General features: G+C 44.4%; 1 protein-coding gene across 1 annotated transcript in view; it reads right to left on the bottom strand.

Annotated features, from left to right (window-relative positions):
- Positions 1-24569, bottom strand: part of ADAMTS9 (ADAM metallopeptidase with thrombospondin type 1 motif 9) — a 256075-nt gene extending 231506 nt beyond the window's left edge. The window contains exons 1-2 of the mRNA XM_073569764.1: positions 24000-24569; positions 23518-23891 (exon numbers count right to left, since the gene is read on the bottom strand). Of these exons, the coding sequence (XP_073425865.1) occupies positions 23518-23891; positions 24000-24105 (480 nt within the window). The 5' untranslated portion in view covers positions 24106-24569. The remainder of the gene's footprint in view (positions 1-23517; positions 23892-23999) is intronic.
- Positions 24570-26118: the final 1549 nt, after the last annotated feature.

Here is a 26118-nt window from a genome sequence, read left to right as displayed (position 1 = left end):
ATTACAGCTCCATTACAGCCATCCCTTTAATTTACAGGACAGGTTCTTTTTAAGTACAAAACTCATCATCGGCAGAAGATATCATGATTAGAGGTGCAAATTCACATAGGAAACTATGGTTTTCAATGGAAAAAAAGACTTGTCTCTTAAGAATTATGTTTTACCTTGTGTGTCCTAGTATTTAAAAAACCATGACAAAGTTGTTCATTGAGTACTACATGATTACTTAAAGGGAATCTGTCAGCAGATTTTTGCTGTGTAATCTTATCTGATTCTAGGGATGTGTCACTTACTAGGCTGTGTCGTAGCTTCAATAAAACAGTGTTTTATCAGAAGGAGATTATCACTACAGGACTAGTTGTCTCCTGTCATGTAGACCTCCTGCTTTGTGTAACTCCACCCCCACGACTGATTGGTTGATTTCTGTGTGCACACTGTACATAGGCAGAAAGCAGCCAATCAGTGGTGTGGGTGGGGTTACACACAGCTCTGCATTCAGAGAACTGCTAGTTCTGCAGCAGATAAAACAATGTTTTCTCAAAACTACACAAAGCAGACTAGTAAATGACACATCACTAGAATCAGGGTCTCAGACCCTACATTATGCTGCGCCCAGATTACATAGCAAAAAAACCTGGTGGGTGACCAATTCCATTTAATAGATAGCGCCTCCAATTGTACATAAAGCAATCTCTTGTTCCCACTGTTACTATATACAACCTACCAAGTGGGGTGACCGCTACAATTAGCACTTTTCTGACTTCGAGAAATAGTTGTCACTTTTCAAACCTCCTAAAGGTAACTGGAAGATAACGTAGAGATCCTTTATTTACCTTAGCGATGCTAGTAAATTATTACATTTTGGAAGAATTCCGCTAAATCTTCCTGGGAAAAATCACAGAGAAAAGACTTGTGGGTAAATTCCACTTACATAGCAATGTTTACTCCAGAAAGTTTTCTTTCTCATTTTTTAATACTCCTTAAAGTTTATGGACTTTTCCCCCCCTTCTGTTTAATGTGCATTTGGATCCCATTTCTGTCTCTGAAGCCAAGAGGTTAGTTTATAATGCTGACAAATAGCAGATAAAAAGCACAAGTAAAAAATTTTACAAATAAATCAACGACCAATGAGCGATCGGCGCAACGTTTTATGACACATTCATTTCACCATGTTATTTTTATTGGCTAGGAGACGAACCATCACATTCCCCTTATCAGCCGTGAGCGAGAGCATGACTGATACCGAAGGACTGTTACCGACGATGGAGTCATACAAGGGGAATTGTTAAAGATCTCCTTAAAGAGATAATTAATCAAAACTTTTTCCAGGGCATGGATGCCATCTTCATTAATCCAGTGTAGGCTGCTCCAGTGGTCTGTCAGTGTACGTACTTATTATGTATAACACAGTCCCTTAGTACATAGTGTACTCACTTATTATGTCTAGCACAGTCCCTTAGTACATAGTGTACTCACTTATTATGTCTAGCACAGTCCCTTAGTATATAGTGTACATACTTATTATGTCTAGCACAGTCCCTTAGTATATAGTGTACATACTTATTATGTCTAGCACAGTCCCTTAGTACATAGTGTACTCACTTATTATGTCTAGCACAGTCCCTTAGTACATAGTGTACTCACTTATTATGTCTAGCACAGTCCCTTAGTATATAGTGTACTCACTTATTATGTCTAGCACAGTCCCTTAGTATATAGTGTACATACTTATTATGTCTAGCACAGTCCCATAGTATATAGTGTACTCACTAATCTATAATATAATGCTGTAAGCGTCACGCTGTCCAAAGCCTTTATAGACTGCGCAAGCGCGACGTGCCTGCAAAGTCTGGCTCCTGACAGAATGAGGCATCCAGCGCTAAGAGGAGTGTGTATGGCGCCAGAGATGGCGGTACGCATACACACTGCATCCCACGATCTCGGGCACCATACTTACCTGACCGGGAGGAGCGTTGCCACGGCGCTTCTCTTCAGCCAGAGACCAGGGCAGGAGTGCACATGGGAATCGCGCATGCGCATAGCGCTATCCAGCGCCATTTTACTGTAGACACATTTGCAGTTTGTCTTCAGGTCTTCAGCAATATGGCGCCGGACAACGTGGTATGGGCATGCGCATACTCCGGCGCCAGACTCCTTGCCCTGGCCTCCGGCAGAACGGGACAGCGCTGGGCACAGGGAAGAAAGGCGAGTATAAATGTTTTTTTTGTATGTGTGCAGTTTAATAGGGGTGAGGGGGACCATTCATATCAGGAAAGGGGGGGGGAGAGATAGCATGCATACCAGGAAAGGGGTGGTGAGAGATAGCATGCACACCACGAAAGGGGGGTGAGGGGACCATGCACACCACGAAAGGGGGGTGAGGGGACCATGCACACCACGAAAGGGGGGTGAGGGGACCATGTACACCACGAAAGGGGGGTGAGGGGACCATGCACACCACGAAAGGGGGGTGAGGGGACCATGTACACCACGAAAGGGGGGGTGAGGGGACCATGCACACCTCGAAAGTGGGGGGTGAGGGAACCATGCACACCACGAAAAGGGGGGGCGAGGGGACCATGCACACCACGAAAGGGGGGGGGTGAGGTGACCATGCATAGCAGGATTGGGGGATGAGGGGACCATGCATACCAGGATTGGTAGGAACGGGGTGCCATGTATATCAGGATAGGCAATGAGGGGGAGCATGCATACCAGGATTGGGGGGGTGAGGGGGTACCATACATCCTACGATAGGGATGAGGGGGGACCATGCATACCAGGATTGGGGGGGGGGTGAAAGGACTATGCATACCAGGATTGGAGGGTGAGGGAACCATGAATACCAGTATATTGATAAGGGGGTACCATGCATACTAGGATTAGGGGACCATGCATACCAGGATTGGGGGATGAGGGGACCCATGCATACCAGGATTGGTAGGTACGGGGTGCCATGTATACCAGGATAGGGGATGAGGGGACCATGCATACCAGGATTGGGGATGAGGGGACCATGCATACCAGAATTGGTAGGTACGGGGTGCCATGTATACCAGGATTGGGGATGAGGGGACCATGCATACCAGGATTGGGGGTGAGGGGACCATGCATACCAGGAAAGGGGGGAGAGGGGACCATGCATACCAGGATTGGGGGGAGAGGGGTACCATACACCCTACGATAGGGATGAGGGGGGACCATGCATACCTGGATTGGGGGATGAAGGGATCCATGCATACCAGGATTGGTAGGTACGGGGTGCCATGTATACCAGGATAGGGGATGAGGGGACCATGCATACCAGGATTGGGGGGTGAGGGAACCATGAATACCAGTATATGGATAAGGGGGTACCATGCATACCAGGATTGGGGGGTGAGGAGACCATACATACCAGGATAGGGATGAGGGGGAACCATGCATACTAGGATAGGGATGAGGGGGTAGCATGCATACCAGGATTCGAGGGTGAGGGGGACCATGCATACCCGGATGAGGAATGGGGTGCCATGCATACCAGGATTGGGGGTGAGGGGACCGTACATACCAGGATAGGGATCAGGGGTACCATGCATACCAGGATAGGAGAGGGGCTAGCACATACCAGGATGGGAGACTATATACCAATAAAAATGACCGCCACCCGGGCGTAGAATAGGTTCATAGCTAGTTTAGTATAACACAGTCCCTTAGTATATAGTGTACTCACTAATTTAGTATAACACTTTCCCTTAGTATATAGTGTACGCACTAATTCTGTATAACACCATTCTTAGTTACATACAGGCATATGTTAACGTTTGGGCACCCCTATTAATGTTAACCTTTTTTCTTTATAACAATTTTGGTTTTTGCAACAGCTATTTCAGTTTCATATATCTAATAACTGATGGACTCAGTTATATTTCTGGATTCAAATGAGGTTTATTGTACTAACAGAAAATGTGCAATCTGCATTTAAACAAAATTTGACCCGTGCAAAAGTATGGGCACCCTTATCATTTTCTTGATTTGAACACTCCTAACTACTTTTTACTGACTTCCTGAAGCACTAAATTGGTTTTGTAACCTCGTTGAGCTTTGAACTTCATAGCCAGGTGTATCAAATCATGAGAAAAGGTATTTAAGGTGGCCACTTGCAAGTAGTTCTCCTATTTGATTCTCCTATGAAGAGTGGCATCATGGGCTCCTCAAAACAACTCTCAAATGATCTGAAAGCAAAGATTATTCAACATCGCTTTTCAGGGGAAGGATACAAAAAGTTGTCTCAGAGATTTAACCTGTCAGTTTCCACTGTGAGGAACATAGTAAGGAAATGGAAGAACACAGGTACAGTTCTTGTTAAGCCCAGAAGTGGCAGGCCAAGAAAAATATCAGAAAGGCAGAGAAGAAGAATGGTGAGAACAGTCAAGGACAATCCACAGACCACCTCCAAAGACCTGCAGCATCATCTTGCTGCAGATGGTGTCACTGTGCATCGGTCAACAATACAGCGCACTTTGCACAAGGAGAAGCTGTATGGGAGAGTGATGCGAAAGAAACCGTTTCTGCAAGCACGCCACAAACAGAGTCGCCTGAGGTATGCAAAAGAACATTTGCACAAGCCAGTTACATTTTGGAAGAAGGTCCTGTGGACTGATGAAACAAACATTGAGTTGTTTGGTCATACAAAAAGGCTTTATGCGTGGAGGCTAAAAAACACAGCATTCCAAGAAAAACAATTGCTACCCACAGTAAAATTTGGTGGAGGTTCCATCATGCTTTGGGGCTGTGTGGCCAATGCCGGCACCGGGAATCTTGTTAAAGTTGAGGGTCGCATGGATTCAACTCATTATCAGCAGATTCTTGACAATAATGTGCAAGAATCAGTGATGAAGTTGAAGTTACGCAGGGGATGGATATTTCAGCAAGACAATGATCCAAAACACCGCTCCAAATCTACTCAGGCATTCATGCAGAGGAACAATTACAATGTTCTGGAACGGCCATCCCAGTCCCCAGACCTGAATATCATTGAACATCTGTGGGCTGATTTGAAGCGGGCTGTCCATGCTCGGCGACCATCAAACTTAACTGAACTGGAATTGTTTTGTAAACAGGAATGGTCACAAATACCTTCATCCAGGATCCAGGAACTCATTAATAGCTACAGGAAGCGACTAGAGGCTGTTATTTTTGCAAAAGGAGGATCTACGAAATATTAATGTCACTTTTATGTTGAGGTGCCCATACTTTTGCACCGGTCAAATTTTTTTAAAATGCAGATTGCACATTTTCTGTTAGTACAATAAACCTCATTTGAATCCAGAAATATAACTGAGTCCATCAGTTATTAGATATATGAAACTGAAATAGCTGTTGCAAAAAACAAAATTGTTATAAAGAAAAAAGATTAACATTAATAGGGGTGCCCAAACTTTAACATATGTCTGTAGTTTCTTCTTTTATCATGTATATTACCATCCCTTATTACATTCCATCCTCTCTAGTTATATATGGTGTCGTCCCTTATTATATAGCTTCCTCTGCTGTTATGTACAGTGCTGTCTCTTACAAAATGTATTCTTGTTAATTTTGTTATTCACAGCGCCCTCTTTTATTACATAGTCCCCTCTTTTTTTAGATATAAAATGACTGCTGATGGAGCAGCCGGTGACCAAATGACTAGTCCATCAGCTCCTCCATTAGAAAGGACGCTTTCCCATGCTCCATCAGCCATCATTGCATTATACAGCTAACAAGACAGGATGGTATGTAATAAAAAACGGCTCTATATAATCCAATATATAAGGGATGGTGCTGTACTTAACAAGAGAGGGCACTGTATAAGGGACAGCAATAAAGGAGACTATGTAATATATATACACATGTATGTGTGTGTGGCTATATATATATCTCTTTGTCGCCATAAAAGTAAGGCAGCCCAGACACATTTCTTACACAGGGGCCCAAAGCTGTCAGTGTCCGCCCCTGGGTCTGTGATGAAGTCACAGCACGGCAGAGGTCATCAAAGAACTGCCAGCACTTACTATCTACTACCAGCAGCTTCACCCCAAGGCACTTAGCAAGCCCCAGTGTACTGTTAATTGTTTTGGTCCTATAAATGGATTTGCCACCTTTACAAGGCCATAGAGTGAGAAGAGACGATGATCACAGGGTTTCCTGCTGCTGTGACCTCCAGTGATCAGTGGTAATCTATACAGAATCCAGCCACAAGTGTTCAAATGCCCTTTAGCACTAACAGAAGCAAAATGACGCATTGGAAGTAAGAGGGATGTCTAAGCCATACATGGATTTCTTGGGATCTCCAGAGTGCTGAATGCTGTCTTTAGCTTCTTTGGATAATAGATGAGCGCAACCCTATAGGAAGGGAGGAATTTACCTGCTGCTGTGACCTCCAGCGATCAGCTGTAAAGAATCCAGCCGCAAGTGTTCAAATTCTCTGTGGCACCCCCGCAGGAGAAATGAAGCATTACACTGTATTATTGAAATAATAGGGATGTCAAAGTAATGCATGGATTTCTTGGGATCTCCAGAGTGCTGAATGCTGTCTTTAGCTTCTTTGGATAATAGAGGAGCGCAACCCTACAGGGAGGGGGATTTTATCTGCTGACGTGACCATCCAGCAATCAGCTGTATAGAATCCATTTTCAAGTGTTCAAATTCTCTGCAGCACCCCCGCAGGAGAAATGAAGCACTACAATGTATTATTGAAATAAGAGGGATGTTCCAAGTAATTCATGGATTTCTTGGATCCTCCACAGGGTTAGATGCTTTCTATAGCTTCTTAGGAAAACAGATGAAGTCAACACCTTGGGAATGAGGACCTTCCCTCTATTATTTCTTAATTCTGTATTTTTTTTTGTAACAGACATCTGTAAGATGGTTACTACAATCCAAAGTAAGGAATGCAATAGAGATCAGATCTGTTGAGAATCAGCTGCTGTTATACCCAACAAAAACTATGGATAACCATTCTGAAAATGTAAGATTTAATATTCCAAGGCTCTCGCTTAAATAAATGGCTAAGACGGATTTGCACTAAGTCTTCTAGTGCTTTTTTCCCCGCAGTTCTCTGCTCCAGCAATAGATGCAAGTTCCCTGATGATGCCCTTAAGAGGCTTTTTAGGGTAGCTGACTGGCTGAAAATGCATATTTGGAAGTGACTGTGCCTGGTACCGCAGTTTCTTCTAGTAAATGCAGCTTAACTGCTATACCTAACGCAAACACTATTGAATGTACGGCGCTGTTCCTGTTAAACAACGATGAAAATCACCTGCCAGCTGATCGTGGAGGGTCAGACTCCACCACTCTAATACTGAGGGTTCTTTGAACACTCCTTAAATGGGGATTATTAAACTATTGCAAACATAGGTCCCAATTCATCAAATAAATTTTTCTAGAATTGTGGCGCAAATTGCTTTGAAAAGTCTCAAAATTGTTGACGTTTTCACACCAGTTTCTCCCAACTCCTGAAAAATGGGCAGGGGTGGGGTGAGATGGACCGGGGTTATGTCGTCACAGGTTGCCTAATTCAAAACGGGCTGGGTCGTTACATAAAGTCAGAAATATTACTCCAGTCACGGACTGGAGTAAGATTTGTGGCGAGGCGCACACCACTTGTCAGACACATCTGATTCATTAAAAAGGAGTTGTCCGGTGTAAATTGATAAGTCTGCAATCACTCTGTGTCACGACAGACTTATGAATCCCCCCCAGTGCTCACACTTCGCCAGTTTCTGAGCCGGGTACGGTGGTGATGTGATACATACTCCCGGACAGAGCCCGTCTAGTGTGCGCAAGTGTATGGAGCGAGGCCGCGTCCACTGGACAACCCCATTAAGATTCAAACAATCACTTCTGCAGTTAATGAATAAACTCTGCAGCTGTATTTGCCAACTCCTTCCCTGCTCTCTAACGTGGGCCATTTCTGAACTGACCATGACCCCGGTATGATATTATTTAGATACAAGGTCACACAACCAAGCTATTGTTTTAGGTGAAAATTATTGTACCTAGAAGGGCGGACATACCAAATATGCCCTGTACGCAGCTGCTCAGGGCTCACAGCAAAGTAGCAAAATCCTTCTTCGTTCTGGGATGTAAAGGACATTCTCAACCCATAATAATATACTGTGATAGTAAATATGCGAAATACCTAGAAAGTCCAGCCCTTCACTCTAACAACAGATGTAGAGCTTTGTGGGGTGGTGTGATATGACGGGATAAATGGGTAAAAGCCGTAGGTTCAACATCAGTGGTTTTTTTTTATGAACCCCTTTGCGCTAGTGCACCCCTGGGTAGAAATAATTACTCAAAAGCAGCGGTAACAATATTTACTTTATATCACAAAACAATAAAAAAACAAAAACATTTTAAATTCTAAAATGTGATAATACAACAAATTGTTAACATGGATGTCCTCATAAGTGTTTTATCTTACTTCTGAGCTGGATTCACAGCTACATTGCTCAGAACAGCTGTATAATGTCCACTATGCTGATGTTACATGAAAGATCGAGGAGCAGGAATCCCTCATTGTCTCTGTGTACCAGTGGTTAGTCACCTGTTATGAGCTCATTTTCTCCATCACCTTTGATGTCCGATGAACTCCCTCTGCTGGTGAAAGGAGGTAGTGAAATTGATTTGGATGGGAAAAACCTGTCATCTGAACAGGTGGAGTGTGATTGGACATCCGGAATCTCTGAGTGGATATAAGGCCGCCGACGCCCTGCTGGGTTGCTGGTGTTCCTCTCTGCTCTGAGCTCTGGCCTCCAGTTTAGTCCTGTCTACTAAAGCTAAGTTTTTGCTCTGCTATTGTTCCATGAGATTTTGTCTGGTTTACTTAGTGTATGTGTTCAGCCAGCCCTGGTTGGGACTGGCTGAGCTCCATTTTTGTCTCTGATCAGTTGATCTCTTTGCTCTGTTTTCAGAATATACCTGAGTGCTGATATAGTGATTTTGAAGTCTAGTGACTTCAGGGCCTTTTTCCCTATCAGACGTGTTGGACATTATTTTTTGGCAGGGTTTTTGCGTGATTGCAGACAGTTGCTTTTTTTTCCTGACCTATCTAGTTAGTGAGGGCCCCATCGTTTGCTCAGCCTGTCTTTCTGTCTGTGTTTTCATCTGTTTTCACCGACAATACATGTTGGGGGCTGTCTATTGCTTTGGGGTCTGCTCTGGGGCAGTTTAGATTTCCCCTTTCTTTCTTTAGGTTTATTTAGTTCTCCAGCTGTGAACGAGGTGTCTAGGACCACCGTAGGAACACCCCACGGCTACTGTTAGTTGTTGTGAATAGGATCAGGGTTCTGCAATCCGCTAGCTACCAACCTCTCCGGTTTTCTGGACTTAGCTTGTATTTTTGTTTTTTCCTCCTCCGGTGACTCATTCATAACAGTCACCACCCAGTAGCCCAGACACAACTGAAAATTAGAAGAAGAGCCTGCAGAGGGGAAAATGGTGGAAAAGAAAAGCAGGATGCAAGTCTTGTAATCACCAAAAATAGTAACAGCTTAATCTGATATGTCAACAGAAAATGCAGGTGTTATTTAAATCAGTGATTCGCTAACTTTGGACCTCAGGGACTCCCGACAGATCATGCTTTTGGGATTTCCCCAGTATTGCACAGATGGGAAAACCTAGAGCAATGACTTATGCCTTGATAATAATTCTATCACCTGTGGAATACTAAGAAAATCCTTAAAACATTACCTGTTGGTGGGCCCGTGAGGACCAGAATCTGCGAAACGCGGCTTTAAAGGGAACCTGTTAGCTTCAATTTCTATTGTAAACAAATGGTTCTCATGAGTAGCTGAGTGTGCCTCAATTTGACTGAAGCTTATCTGGTCCGTATCTGTGGAGCTATTGGTTTACCTGTAACTTAGCTGCATGTGTGTGGCGCCCCTGAGGGTTCAGTCCCCACAGAGGTACTGCACATCCTCCTGAGGTGTAGTACCCACTCCCCAGGTAAGATGGTAACACCTGACCAGACTCCAGCACCTACATCCAGCACAGACACCTTAGAACAGCAGAGCACCCTTTATGGCAGCTGCTTTGGTTCATGAAGAGTGCTGGGTGGTTGGTGGAGCTTAGAAACACTAACGGGGAAAGCTGACAGGAAGTTAGTCCCCCGCAGGGGGAAGCAGGGAGAAGACCTCTTTGCAGTCGGAGTTCCCCCACGGGATGGAGGGAAAGGATATAGATGCAGCAGCCTTCTGTAAGCTGGAGCTGTTAGCAAGGAAAGAGGAAGAAAGAAGGATCAGTTGTTCAGAAGGAAGATAGATAAGAACGGAACGTGAGGAGGAGAGAGACTGGGATTGGGGCTAGAGCAGAGCCCTTTCCTAAGTTTAATGCGCCAAGGCCGGGCGCCGGTATCCGAGGCTGTGTGTGATACTAATGATCCTGCAGCAGAAACCAAAGGAATAGAAATTGTGACCACTTTATTCCCACCAAAGACTCAAAGACGCAGCAGCACCGTGTGTGAGCCGGGACATAATTATAAGGAGTCCCCGAAGCAGGCTACAGCTGCCCGTCATACGAGTGGAGTTATAAGTAACATCAAGAATGAGGAACTTAAGTGTAATTCAGAACTACAAGTACTTCAGATTAGCACTAGAAAGGAGACGTTCAGAAAAGGTACACAAAAGGGTGGCTGGAAGGGTTAATTCCATCTGCGTGGGAGTTGGCTGAGTCCCTGACCTGGAGGCTGCGGCACTGAAGCGGGCACCTGTCTGTGCCAGAAACGTGAGTAAAAGAATTAGAACTGCACTCAGCTGTGTCATTGCCTTCTTCCTGCACCAACCCACTCCGCACTGCTACATCTCTGTGCCTAACACTACACCATCTACCTCAACACCTTCTACTACTGCCCTGGGACTACAGCTCTACCTGTGGAGAGCTATTCCATCTTTGCTGCCTTATACCATCTGTCACAGAGGATCTGCACCGCAGCGTCGGCTTAACACCTTCATTGCCGAGTACCACAGGTGGCGTCACGAATTATCTACCTATAAACTTTATTCAGCTTCATTCCACCTATTCTACATTGGATGCCCAGGGCCACGGACTGGGTCACCACCGTGACACATCACCAGGGGCGTATCTGGGGGGGGGCAGCCGGGGCAGTTGCCCCGGGTGCAGCCAGCAGGGGGCGCGGTCGGGCCGCCTAATGCAGCGATGGTGGTAAGTGCTCCACTGTGGAGCTGAAGACACCGAAGATGGGGGGTGTTAATGTGGGGAATGTGGGGAAGGGGGTTAATGAGTGGGGATGGGGGTTAATGTGTGGGGATGGGGATACTTAATGTGTGGGGGGATTTGGAGTGGGGATGGGGTTAATGTGTGTGGGGATTTGGAGTGGGGGTACATAATGTGTGTGGGGATTTGGAGTGGGGTTGGGGGGTTATTTAATGTGTGTGAGGGATTTGGAGTGGGGATGGGGGGTTATTTAATGTGTGTGAGGGATCTGCAGTGGGGATGGGGGGTTATTTAATGTGTGGGGAGATTTGGAGTGGGGATGGGGGATATTTAATGTGTGTGAGGGATTTGGAGTGGGAATGGGGGGTTATTTAATGTGTGTGAGGGATTTGGAGTAGGGATGGGGGTTATTTAATGTGTGGAGGGATTTGGAGTGGGGATGGGGGGTTATTTCATATGTGTGAGGGATTTGAAGTGAGGATGGGGGGTTATTTAATATGTGTGAGGGATCTGCAGTGGGGATGGGGGGTTATTTAATGTGTGGGGGATTTGGAGTGGGATGGGGGTTATTTAATGTGTGTGAGGGATTTGGAGTGGGGATGGGGGGTTATTTAATGTGTGTGAGGGATTTGGAGTGGGGATGGGGGGTTATTTATTATGTGTGAGGGTTTTGGAGTGGGGATGGGGGGGTTATTTAATATGTGTGAGGCATTTTGAGTGGGGATGGGGGTTTATTTAATGTGTGTGAGGAGATTTGAGGACACAAAATGAAGAGTATGTATGAGGAAACAGTATGGGGGATGGGTGCAGACAGTATGGGGAGCGAACGGGTTAATGTACGTGGACACAGTATGGGGAGTGAGGGTGATGGGATGCGTGCAGACACAGTATGGGGAGTCAGGGGTATGTGTGAGCAGACAGTATAGAGAGTGAGGGGGTAAATATATGAGACAGTATGGTGAACAGAGGGGATGTTAGAGGAGACGGTATGAGGAGGGGGAATAGTGTGATGGACAGTATATTGCAGACATTTTTATTTAGGAGCATTATAATGACACTTCTATCTTTAAGGGGATCATGTGGAGATTTGCTGCAGAAGACCGGAGAAGATGGACATCTACAGAGACAGCTGTGGATGAGAAAACTCATCATGGGGTCTGGACAAGAAGAAGAAAAGGAGACCGACTACAGAGACGACGTCATCTATAAGGTACCTGGATGTAAATATTTGTGATACTGACTAATTCTCATGTTTTTATTTGTTAGGAACATTAAAGGGGTTGTCCAGGTTTGTGCTGAGTCTGCAGTCATTCTATGTGACTGCAGACTTCTGAATTCTCACAGTGCTCACTGAACGCTGTCAGGATTCTCTCGTGCCGGTAATTTACATCCATGCGGTCACATGCTGACTAGACGTGTGTGGCCTCACTCAATGAAAATGAACAGAGCGAGGCCGGGCACGTCTAGTCGGAGTGTGGCCAGAAGTATCACATACTTGTGCTGACATGACTGTATATCGGCAAGGGAGAATCCTAAAAGTGTGCAGTGCATTAGTTGTGAGAATTCAGAAGTTGCAATGTCAGGATTCAGCTCTGCAGGTTCCAGTGCCATCACATAGACACTTCACTCATATGAGATTTTCATAGTTATGGTCCTGTGACAACGAGCTTCTCTTCCTGCTTTCAGTTTTTTACTGATCATTGAGAGGATTAGGGAGAGCAGCTCGTGGGTACATGACTAACTGTGCAAGTCACATATGTACAGTACTTGGGGTACTTGGGGGGGGGCGAACCAAATTCTTGCCCCGGGTGCCAGAAAGCCTAGATACGCCTCTGCACATCGCTGTAAGACACCGGCCCGGTACAGAGTAACCCCACAGCCCTGGAGGTGATCCATGTGCACTGGTGGGCATATACTGTAGGTGCACTTGCAGTCTGGGTCTCTTCTGCTCTTAACTCTGCCCAGCAATGCCCTCCACTAATTGATTGACATAAGAGACAGATTCTGGTGAATGATCAGTTTCTGAAACATTGGCAGACACATCTCTGTAACATCCATCTTTGCACACTACATTTATAGGAGAGATTTAGCACACCACACACTGTGTATACCTCATTGTGCTACTATCCGTCCATCAAAAGTTCTATGCACTGAAGTTTGCCGAGTTACATCTGTCAAAACAATGAAATGAAGATTTCTCAACAATGTCGCAACAGGTCCAATGCAAAGCAATATAAGGCTATGTGCACACGCTGCGGATTGGTCTGCGGCTTTGCCCTGCGGTTTATCACCTCTACAATGGAGGAGATGGTAAACCACAGCAAATGTCATTTCTTTCTGCGGATTCAAAACCGCAGCTTTTCCGCAGTTAAAAATCCACAGCATGTGCACAGCAGATTGTAAATCCCATAGATTTACATGCTACTGTACACTGTCTGCAGAACTGCTGCAGATCCGCAGCGGCCAAAACCACAGCGGATCCGCAGCAAAAACCGCAGCGTGTGCACATAGCCTTACTGGAAATGTGGCACGCTGATCTATACAGCAGAACCAAGTTCGGACATATCATTCGTGCAACTGTACATTGGCCTAAGAGGAAAGAAAGGCGGCCGATTTCCACCTCCAAAACAGAAGGAATTGTGCATTACGATGAGCTTCAAAGGGCTCATATATTTTTCTTGCACAGGGGCCCTCTTTGTCCACCAGGGAGCAGAACCATTGGTTAGCAATGGAAAATTAAGATGGCAAGTCCCTTTTATGCAATGGTTTATTGTTATTGCATCTAGAACCCATCGTCACTCCTCTTCCGACAAACAATAATGAGCAACCACAGTAGCCAGAGCTAAGGTTTGATAACCTTTGACCTTGATGGGGCTGTAGTGCTGAGGCAGCACATGAATGCAGTGAGGAGGCAGTGACCCACAAAGTTCAAACACAAAATCTATTTAATGCATTACTTCACTTAAACTTAAACTTCACGGCATTAAATATCCAATTCACACACAAGTGGATACTAATATTATATGCATTTCACAGCACTACATACTACACGACATCCTTTATACTACAATTGGGACGCCCTCACACCCAGGGCTGTGGGGGTACTCGGTACCGGGCCCGATGAGCTTCAATGGGAGATGTCACGGCAGCTGGGACCCGGCCCGTGGCCCTGGGCGCCCATTGTAAAAAGCAGAATGTTCAGTGTGCTTATGGTAGTGAAAGTCTATAAGTGATTTGTGACGCCACCGGTGGTATTCGGCAATAGAGATGTAAGCCGACACTGCAGACAGATCCTCTGGGACAGATGGTGTGGTGCAGCAGTGATGTTATAGCCCTCCACAGGCAGGGCTGTAGTCCCAGGGCAGTGTAGGTGAAGTGACACTTAGATGGTGTAGTGTCAGGTGCAAGGGATGCAGCAGTGCTGGGCAGGTTGGCGCAGGAATAAGTGGAGGACACCAGGGCATGCAGTTCCAAAGCTTTACTCACAGTCTGTTGTACAAACAGGTGCCCGCCTCCGTGCCATGTCCTCCGGGTCAGGGACTCAGTCAATCTCCAGGCCAGATGGAATACTCCTTTCCAACACTCCGCCAACATATGTGCCGTTTCTGAACGTCTCCTCTTATAGTGCCTTTGAGTGAAGTACTCCTAGTACTGAGTTACACTGGAGTTCCTCCTTTCAGATGTTCTATGAACTCTACTTGTACGGCAGACAGCTGTAGCCTGCTTCGGGGACTCCTTGCTACTAAGTCCCGGCTCACTAATATGTTGCTGTTGTGCCCCCAAGTCTTGTGTGGGAATAAAGTGGTCACTACTTCTATTCCTCCGGTGTCTGCTGCAGGACCATTAGTATCCATACAACCTCGGGGACTGGACCCCGGCCTTGCGCTTAGAACTTGAAAAGGGTTCTCCTCTAACCCTGGTCCTTGTTCTCTTATTCTCCTCACGTTCCGTGCTAATCCCTCTTCCCAATGGAGAATCAAGCTTCCTTTCTCTGTCTCTTTCCTGTGCCAGCAGACCCAGATCACTGTGTCCTGCTGCAGCACTTCCTTCTTCCATCCCTCTCCCGGGGATCTTCTCTGTCTCACATTCTGTCCTTCTACATCCTCACTCACTGACTGAGTGTAAGACTGACTGACTGACTCAACTCTTCCCGCTCTTTTGGTGCAAACTAAACTCCACCCACCTCCCAGCACGTTTCGTGTTCCAAGCAGGGAACAACCAAGGGGTGCTTTGCTACACTCCAAGCAGGGAGCCGCCGAAGGTGCTTTGCTACACTACTTTGTGGTGTGGGGTGCAGGTGTTGGAGTGTGGTCAGGTGTTTCCACCTTACCTGGATGGTGGGGCACCACACGTCAGGAGGAGGTGCAGTACCTCTGTGGCGACTGAGCCTCAGGGGTGCCACACAATCACTAAACACGCTGGACCTCCCTTTGACCAGTTGCCATGGGTGACTGCACTGCCGTGTCAATGTCTCTTTACTCACAGCAAAACACAGTCCATGATATCCTCCGGATCGCAGCCGGGAACCATATCCTCCAGTTTGCAGGCACTAAACACGCCAGTCCACCTTTGACCTGTTGCCTGCATCGCTGTGTATGCTGTGGGTGCCAGACCTTTCAGCTGCCTTGGTTGTTCGGCTCCGCTTGCCTGTGTCGCTTCACACACAGCTAGTGCTTTGCAGGGCCTCCTGCTCTGCACTCCCACCAAACACCAGACTGACATTACACCTGACACACCCAAACCCTTTCCTGCATGGCTTTTAACAAAGAAACCTGTGGCCTCCAGTCACATGAAAACCCTGGCCTGGAATGCAACGGACTGCATGACTACCATCCTGCAGTCTGTTTCACAACACAACATCCCAGAGCAGGTTTTCCCTACATCTGCCTTGGACACTAGCATGTCCAAGACTACACTTATTTTTACTATTTCTAGTCTGCATTGCAGTCACCGCTAAGCCCGTGATTGCCATGCACTCCTATGGCCTTCATACGCCTCCATACACATCCTGGGGAGAACACACAGTGACTCCTACCTGTGACATCAGTAACTACTTCACAGGGCACATTTACTAATTCTGGAGCACTGACTGGTCTGGTAATTTCTTGTACTGTGTAGTCTTAGGATGGCCATACACATTAGACTCATGTAGGCCGAACTTGACAATATCAACTGGTTCAACTGATGGTCTACAGCTTTCTTATCTCAGCCGTGCTTCTGTGTATGGAAGAGTGGGCTGAGATGGCTGTCGGACAAACAATCTTTCAGTAGACAGCTATCTAATGTGTAGTTTCGTCCTTAGTCTACTTTAAATATAGCCATCAGATTGAAAGTAATTATTTTGAAGGCAAGTGGGGTAATTGTATTGATTGTTGCACACCATAGTCTGGCTGTACGATATTATGGATCCAAATTTTGGGGCACTACTAGATCACACATCTCTTATTTTTGGAATGTAAATTAAATCCTTATATACATATGTAATAGGCAGAATTCTTCCTATGTCAATAGGCATAGGGTAAGAAGATCTTTCCTTGGGTTAAATTCAGTGGAGTGAATATTGAGAACTTCCTAGTGCAAATGTTTACATGAGCACGAGATCTCCACAGGAGGCTACTAGGCTCTTAAATCCTATTTAAGAATTTCTCCCTCACCATTTCCACTCATTCGGAATATTCTTAAACAGCAGGAACAGAACATTTCTTTATTAGCACTCATGCATTTATATTTGGAAGAACGCCGTGATTAATTTTACAAACTCAATTAGCCGAACAAGTAATTAACGCTTCACTTCGTTCACAGCCATTGGGTACAATTTGATCATGATATATATGGAAGCCACAAAAATAAAGTTGAACATAACTGTTGTTCGGTGTCAGACTTAGATTACACCATGAAAACCATAACACTAATGGTCAGTTCTCATCCTGGACAACCTACATTGGTCATGATCAATTAATGAACTCACTATAGGTTTATTCCCACCGACGTCATGGCTTCCACTCTTGACCGGGCCATAAAGGGTACATCTTACCCATTTTTTTTTAACAGCACTGTTCACATTACTTCCATTGAGGTCCAATGGGGTCCAGTTCATCAGGTTTCTCTAAAGGATCAGTTGTTTTTGATAGCAAGAACACCACTGTAAACCATGTCATTCTTCTCATTCTCAAAAATACAGTGACCGGACATAAGGCTAATCTGAACAGAGGATGAAGCGGTCGATGCATGAACTTTTACATATGGTGGTCTGACCAACCATTGGCTCTGAAGGTGTAGACTTTAATATTATTTCAGTTAACTTGAGAACTTGACTACAGGTTCGAGGAGTCAACATGGAAGGTTCTCCTGATTTTTGCCCAACGTGGATGGTAACCTTTAATCACCATAATTTTTTCCACCATACTTGAATGATCTTCAGTGAGAACTATGGATGACATTGGGAGGTTTGAGTATAGGCAGATGTGCAAACAGTTGTTGGAATCTGTGTCATATCTGCTCATCTAGTTTTCTTCTAAGGAAGAACTGGAGTGTTGAGTATCATGAGTGTGTAAAGATCGGATCTCCTAGCATTTGAGAGTGCCAACATTAATAAATGATCCCAACAATCATTAAAATTTTATTGACCATCACTGGTCAAGCTCAGGGGCACAGTTTTATAAAGTTAAAAAGGGACACCAGGGTTCTGGTTCCTAAAGAAACCCAAAGGCCTCATTAGACATTCGTGGAGTAAATGGTTGTAATAAATGGTAAGTTGGGGCCCTGGGAATTTCAAGTTAAATCTCTGGCCAAGCTGGAGTATGCAGTCAAAAGTTGATGCGCGCCATTGGATTGTATTTGGCGACATCTCTATTATTCCATTTCGGCATGTGAAACCAAAATAACTTTGAGATGTGTTCTGAGGTCCTTATTTATTTTTTAGTTTTTTTAAACAAAAGAGATAACACAAGTATCAATCTTTTATGAGTTTATTTTGGGATTCTGGCCCCAGTTTTTGTACCACCTCTTAGACAACTGATCATTATTGTTATCCACAAAGTTTCTAGGGTAAGAGCTCAAGCTTTACTTTTTTTGTCAAGTGTTATTGTAAAATCTACTTGCCCGTCAAGGTTAAAGTACATGTTGGGGGAGGGAGGCAGTAAGTAGGCTGAGATCATAGATCCATGTCATATCTTGAGAAGTTCTTCATTTCTTTTTTCAGTCCTGCGTTATCTTGACTCTTCTGAAGAGCGCTGCTCTTGTATTTTACTGTCTGTATTGTTCAGAAGTTCGCTTGGATCATATGGTGAGAACTGAAAGAATTCTGGCCTGGCAATACTGGCATCATAGATATAATTAACGCCTAGGAATGTGGTTTACATAAATTTTGTAAGTCATAAAATTAATCGAAGTTTTGACCTAATTTAGTAGAGTCTTAAAGAGCGCCGACATAATATGTCGATCGACATTCATTTAAAGGTCACCTTAGATGTTTACCTGGGTCAATAATCATGTAGAATGATTTTTAATAAATTGATCAGGTGGGTTACATGTTTATTCCTCCACATTTTATTTTTTAAAGATAATTAAAGAGAACCTTTCACTGATTTTTTTAAATATTTTTATATTATATTTTTTATATTTAAACTGAGTATCTCCTCCAAAAACTCAGGAACGTTTTTTTCTTTTTCTTCTGTGGCCCTCCTTTCCAAAGTTATCCCCAAAACATCAGTGATCCACCTCCGTGCTTTACAGTAGGAGTGGTGTTCCTTTCATCATAGGCCTTGGTGACCTCTCTCCAAATGTAACGTTTATGGTTATGGCCAAAAAGTTTAATTTTGGTCTCATCACTCCAAATTACCTTGTTCCAGAAGTCTTGAGGCTTGTCTCTGTGCTGTTTTACTATTGTAGGTGAGATACTGTGTGGCATTTGTGCCTTAATGGCTTTCTTCTGGTGACTCAACCATGCAGCCAATTATTCTTCAAGTGCCTCCTTATTGTGCATCTTGAAACAGCCACACCACTAGTTTTCAGAGAGTCCATTATTTCAGCTGAAGTTATTTGTGGGTTTTTCTTTGCATCCCAAACAATTTTACTGGTAGTTATGGACAAAATTTTTGTTGGTCTGCCTGATTGTGGTTTTGTTTTTACAGAGCCCCTGAGCCCCTGATTTTCCATTTGTTAATCAGTTTGAATGCTGTTGACTGGCATTATCAATTCCTTGGGTATCTTTTTGTATCCCTTTCCTGTTTTTTACAGTTCAACTACCTTTTCCCATAGATCCATTGGCAATTCTTTTGCTTTCCCCACGACTCACAATCCAGAAACGTCAGTGGCTGGATGAAAGATGCAAGAGTCTGTCTGGAGCCCAGAAACTCACTTTGCTTTTATGCACACACACTGATTACAAGCAAACAGGTCACAGGTGAGGATGTTACCTTTAGTAGCCAGTCAAACCCATTTGTGTCAACTTCTGTGCATGTTATCAGGCCAAAATCACCAGGGTATGTGAACTTATGATCAGGGCCATTCGGATGTTTTGGGTTGTCATTATGATTTAAAAAGAGAAAACACAGTAGTTTGACAATAAATGGCTTCACCCAACCACTAACCAAGAGTGGAGAAAAAGTTTTGGTGTTATCATTCATATTTTCTGAAAAAAGGCCAAGAAAGCAAAAATTCTGCCAGAGTATGTAAACTTAAGAGCACAACTGTATGTGTTCTATTTTGTTTTAATATCCCACAGGCCCATTTTGTGTCTAAAAAATGCAACAGTTAATATTTATGTATAAGATTATGTTGTCTATAGTAATGTTATATCACTTCCTCTGCTCATCAGGCAGCACAGTGGCTCAGTGGGTTCATATCCCATGAAGAACAACATCTGTTGGGAGTCTTTATGTTCTCCCAACATCACATCCCATATACAAGCTCTTGCCACTTACACCTAAAGAACATCTCCAGAATCTGCCCTTTTCTCACTATGGAAACAACAAAAACCCTCACTGTCACCTTGATCCATTCCCGCCTGGACTACTGTAACGCTCTATTAATTGGCCTCCCCGTTACTCAACTTTCCCCTCTCCAGTCTATACTTAATGCAGAAGCCAGGGTCATTAGCCATCAGGCTAATCGGTACTCGGACGCGTCCGCTCTTCACCAATTGTTATACTGGCTGCCCATTTATTATAGGATACAATTCAAAGTACTTGTTCTCAACCACAAAGCTCTCCACAGTGCAGCACCCCCCTACATCTCCTCCCTCATTTCTGTCTATCGGCCTAACCGACCGCTGCGCTCTGCAAACGACTTTCGACTAACCTCTGCACTAATCCACACCTCCCACTCCCGACTCCAAGACTTCTCCAGTGCTGCGCCAATCCTCTGGAATGCTCTACCCCAAGAAATTAGAACCAGCCACAATTTGCACCATTTTAGGCGCTCCCTCAAAACGCATTTGTTCAGAGTGGCCTATCAAGTTCACTAATCAAAGTCATTTTATGCGTAAGTGTGCGCGTGTAGCCCATTCACTATCTCCATCCATCCCTCAGTCCCTCAAGATGGCTGGACCATCATGGTAAATACACCCCTGTACTCTGTATCTCTCCCACCTCATTGTAGATTGTAAGCTCTCACGAGCAGGGTCGTCTAATTTTTGCTTTAATTATTGTATTGTTAACGTTGTTACTTATGATTTGTGTTTTGAAACTGTTAAACTCATAAAGCGCTGCGGAATATGTTGGCGCTATATAAAGATTATTATTATTATTCTCCCCATGTTGCGTAGGTTTCACTCCACACGCCGGAGAGATACTGATAGGGAATTTAGATTGTGAGCCCCAATGGGGACAGCAGAGAATGTTTGTAAAGCGCTGTGGAATATGATGGCACTATATAAATACATGGCTGATATGATGGCTGTGACATTACTATGGAAAAAAACTGAAAGCACACCAGCCAACGGAGGACGCGGCTTCATGATATCACTATAGACACTTTGAGATTTAATCATGAGAGTATAGGCACAGTTTAACAGTTTTCTTGCAGGTTGAGGGGGCTTTTAGACCAGGTAACTCCTTTAAAGGCACGGACGCACAAAAAATGATAACGGTTCTACAAGACAGCTGAACCCACGTCCACTTTGAAAACGTATTTTTGCATACATTGTACGACGTGAAGAACCCTGTTCCGTGCAACGTACGCTGATACAAATCGCAATGTTTAAGAGTACGCGAAAATGAATGCTAAAACTATTATAACGTTAAAATCATAACATAATCCTCCATTTGCAAACTAAACCCATCTTGTAAAGTTTATTTCTTTTTACCAGACAGCCCACATATCCCTATGACTTTTTTTTTTTTAAATGTATACCACTTAAGGCGGTATTGTTAAATTACATCCTCTCCCTTAAGTCCGAAATCAATCTGATTTTCACAAAAACTGCCATCATATAGAACTCTTATATAAAAAAAAAAAAAAAAAAAAAAAAAAAAAAAATCAAAGAAATAAACTTTTAGATGATTTTTTTTAATCGCACGTTGAAACTTTGGGAAAAAATTCTTCCCGACTCCCTTAAATGAAACTCCAGTGATGTCGACTCCACCTACCAAACAAATGACAACAACAGCCCAGTGCTGAGCCAGACTGGGGAGCAGTGTGGCGAAGGACTGGGTTTCAGGACCTGTGTTATCCAGAATTGCTGGAAAAGTTAACTCCCGTGGAAACTATTGATCATCTTCGGTACCATGTTGTTTCCTTACGCGAGGATGAAGATTTCCAAAGCGTTTTGTGCTTTAAGGGAATTCTGGATTTCACACAACATCTGCTGGTAAGTATTCCCACTAGGATGGACGAAATAGATTTTAAGGATCAAGTTAGCCAGTCTGGCGCGTGAAGATTTTCGGATACCCATGTCCAGCTGGTCATAGACAAAAAGTAATCGTCTATGTATCTCTTGCTGTATTTTCATCATCTTTGATCACATTATGATTAATGTATTAAAATACGTCCTATGATAGTTCCCGGGGCGTTACTTGATCATCTCCTATTATTTCGTCGTCATCATCAAAATTCACTAGAATAATCTCTAATCAGATCAAATAACTGAAGTCTATAAAAGTATCCGACATGGTATCAATAAGAGCAACATTGTAACTTTACCCCTACGGTAATGGCGTCAATATTTACATGATTGTATTTGTAATATTATTGCATTTGTCTAGTGTTTTTACAACATTGCAAAACTTTTACAACAGCTAAGCAACTTTGAAAACTTTTTACAAAACTTCTCAGGTTTTGCAGAATCATTAGCATTCGCAGAGGGCACAGCAGCTCCACCTTAAACGTCCCAGAAGTCTGCAAACTCCCATGTATTCTAGCAGCAGACACTGACACCCACCCACCCCCCTACAATGAGTGTCCAGCCCCCTGTTTCCCTCCTATCAGTATGACATCACCAAATCCCAGTTTTCCCTGTGAGGGCACCAGTCCCTTTGGCCAGCACTGTGTGAATGTGCAGCATGCCCCTAGTGACACCAGCAGGAGAAAGAATCCCCCCTCCTTACACCACCTCCTAAACTGAAGTGATACTATAACTACTAGCACTCTTCCTCAGGATGCCAATATCTACTTATGAGCCTTATTCGCAATAATTTTTTTTTTTGCAAAATAATAATAATCTTTATTTAGAGCCAACATATTCCGCAGCGCTTTACAGTTTAACAGTTTCAAAGCACAAGTCATAAGTCAATTAAATCTGATGCCAAAATATTAATGAAGAGCAAATAACTGCAAATAAATAATAACAATGTAGCAAAAGTTGCATAAACACACGTCTATGTATCAATATCTAGCCAACCAATATCTATTATCTATCCATCCAATATCTATCTATTATCTGTCCATCAATCTATCCATCCAATATATATATATATATCTCTTTCTTATCTATCCATCCATAAAATATCTATTATCTATCCATCCAATATCTATTATCTATCCATCCAGTATATATCTCTTATCTGTCCATCAATCTATCTACCCATATCTGTCTATCCACCCATCCAATATCTAGCTGTCAGTCAGTCTATCTAGACATTGGTACATACAGTAGATACTGTATATGAGTGGTTATGCAACTTTTACTAAAAGTTTAGTCAAGGCAAACCCCAGTTAACACTTTCAGCCCCGTGCAGAAACACACACATACCTATAGACAGAGGCTTATTGAACTGTTGCAAAAACTTTGGCTAAGCTAAACTCACAGATCACCCACTCAGCTCTGCTACATCTCTACCCTTACACACCGCCTCCATCCCATTGGCATGACGGAAGACTCACCATTCCTGAGCACAAACTGATGACTGCGATCTGCTCGGCCCTCGTATTCACATGTCCAGTGTAGAAGCAATGCCCAAAATCGCTGTCGTGATTGTAGCGATCGCTCGCGTCCTTCTCCGGTTTCCCGTAGAGGCTCACGGTTAACGCCGGCGCAATGAATCCAGAATTGGCGCTGAGGTTAAATAAAAAATTCTGTCCAAAAGCTGAAAGTCTATAATGCGTGGTGGCGTTAACCCAGGGGTCGGGTTCTGCGGAGGGGCTGACGTTTCGCTTTTTCCTTTTGAAGTGCATATTGTTGGGGTAAACTTCTCCAAACTCATTCACTCTGGTGGGAGTCACTATCTCATAGTCACCCAGTCTCTGGAGGAGCTTAGCTGTAACACAAGCCAAAGCATAAGGAAAAGTTACAATAATTGCCTTTAAAATAGGAATCTGGCACAATCACAATCACCATTCATGCTCTCTCATACACCGGTAGTTACCTTGCCTTGGGTGAAGTTTGGGACCTGCTGCTGGTGTCACATTCAAGATGTCTTGTAGTAATATAAGTAATCCCAGTAGCCAAAAGGCAAGAGGCATGTTGGTCATGGGAACCAGCAGTAGATTTTTTTTTTTATTTTATTTTTTTTTGCTGGGGCTCCCTTCTGCTCTGCACAAAAAAAAAAAAAATCCCAAAATTCCAATATTGCAGCTCCTATACTTGATAAGTGTCCCTGCAGGGTGCACCACCCCCCACCCTAGAGTGGTAAGAAGTCCTCAGAAATCCTCCTTCATGTAGCAGGACCACCAGGCAATCCAGCATAGTGAGTGCACAGAGTAAAAAGCAGGCTTGGAGGATTTTGTGTCTCCTACTACTTTGAGTGAATGCTAGATTGCTGAGAATACAGCAGAGATGATGGGGGGAGGACTGGCTGGATGGTGGGCCGGGACATGCAAATGGCAAATCTATCACCAGTGACATCCAGCTACTCCATTATACAGCTGTGCACTCCAAAAACCACCCCATTCTCATTGCCAGGGCATAGTAAAGTGGGATTCTGCAGAATGTCTCTCATTCCTTTTTTTTTTGCATGACTTAACAAGAGGAGCAAGGAAAAAGCTTGGGAGTTTTGGGAAAGGTCACACTAACCACATTATAGTGACAGCTGCAGAAAGAAAGTATACAACTTTATAAGCAGAAAAAAAAAACATTTGGAATTATTTTAGAGAAAGGCGAAAAAACGCTTAAAAAGCAACTGCATAATCTACTGTTAGGCTATGTGCACACGCTGCGGTTTTTGCTGCGGTTCTGCTGCGGTTTTGGCCCTGCGGAACCGCAGCAGTTCCGCAGACATGGTACTTTACCATGTTAGCCTATGGGTTTTCAAAACCGCTGTGCTCACGCTGCGGTTTTGCTGCGGTTCTTTTTCCGCAGCATGTCAATTATTTCTGCTGCGGTTTCACACCTTTAACATAGTAGAGGTGTGAAACCGCAGGGCAAAACCGCAGGTCACTTTACCTGCGGTTCCGTGGGAAAAAACCCGCAGGTGAATCTGCAGTGTGTGCACATAGCCTTAGGCTACTTTCACACATCAGTTTTTTGCCGTCAGGCAGGATCCGGCTATTTTTAGAAAAAACGGATCCGGCGTAAATTTTGGAGAACTGTAGAAACAGATCCGTTTTTCTGCCGGATCCGTCTAGCAGGTTATATCTGTTTCTTGGGGGCTGGCCAATTGGATCTGAGCATGCGCAGACTTAAAAAAAACGGATCCGGTGGCTGGATCCGTCTTTTTCTGGATCCGGCGCATTCCGGCGCCCATAGACTTTCATTGTGGCAAAAAGCCGGAAGCGTCGGAACAAAAAAACGTTACAGTGGCCGTTTTTTCCCAGACGCCGGAATGAGACAAGTAGCTGGATCCGGCAAAAAACGGACGAACCGCAATGCCATCCGACGCGATCCGGCGCTAATGCAAGTCAATGGGGAAAAACAGGATCCGGCATTGCATTTCGCCTGATCTGGCTTTACAAAAAAAAAGCCGGATCTTGCCTGACGGCGCAAAACGGATGTGTGAAAGAGGCCTTAGGCTAAGTCCACACTAGACGTTTTTTTAATGGTTTATGTGTTTTTTTTATGCTTTCCAAGAAGTATCATTTCTCCTTGGGGGGAATGATATGCTAAGGCTAGTTTCACACTAGCGTTTATTTGACGCAGCGCACGGCGCCGCTAAGCCCCGCCCCCTGCCGGCTCCCTGCCCGCCCCATCCGGTCATCGCAGCCTACTATCGCACATGGACGCTTGCGATCTGCACACCCTATCTTTAGCATAGGGTGCGCAGATCGTGCGCTAGTAGGATTTTGGCGTGCGCTGCGCACTTTTGAAGGTGCGCCCGTGCGCGCCGAACGCAGCATGTTGAATTTCGGTGCACATGGCGCACCTTAAAAAGTGCGCAGCGCACGCCAAAATCCTACTAGCGCACGATCTGCGCACCCTATGCTAAAGATAGGGTGCGCAGATCACAAGCGTCCATGTGCGATAGTAGGCTGCGATGACCGGATGGGGTGGGCAGGGAGCCGGCAGGGGGCGGGGCTTAGCGGCGCCGTGCGCTGCGTCGAATAAACGCT

This window comes from Dendrobates tinctorius, unplaced genomic scaffold (genome assembly GCF_039654945.1).
Source record: "Dendrobates tinctorius isolate UK_male_01 unplaced genomic scaffold, ASM3965494v1 ptg000027l, whole genome shotgun sequence".
Lineage (NCBI taxonomy): Eukaryota > Metazoa > Chordata > Amphibia > Anura > Dendrobatidae > Dendrobates > Dendrobates tinctorius.
Note: the sequence above shows the minus strand (reverse complement) of the source record. Positions and strands in the feature narration are given on the sequence as shown.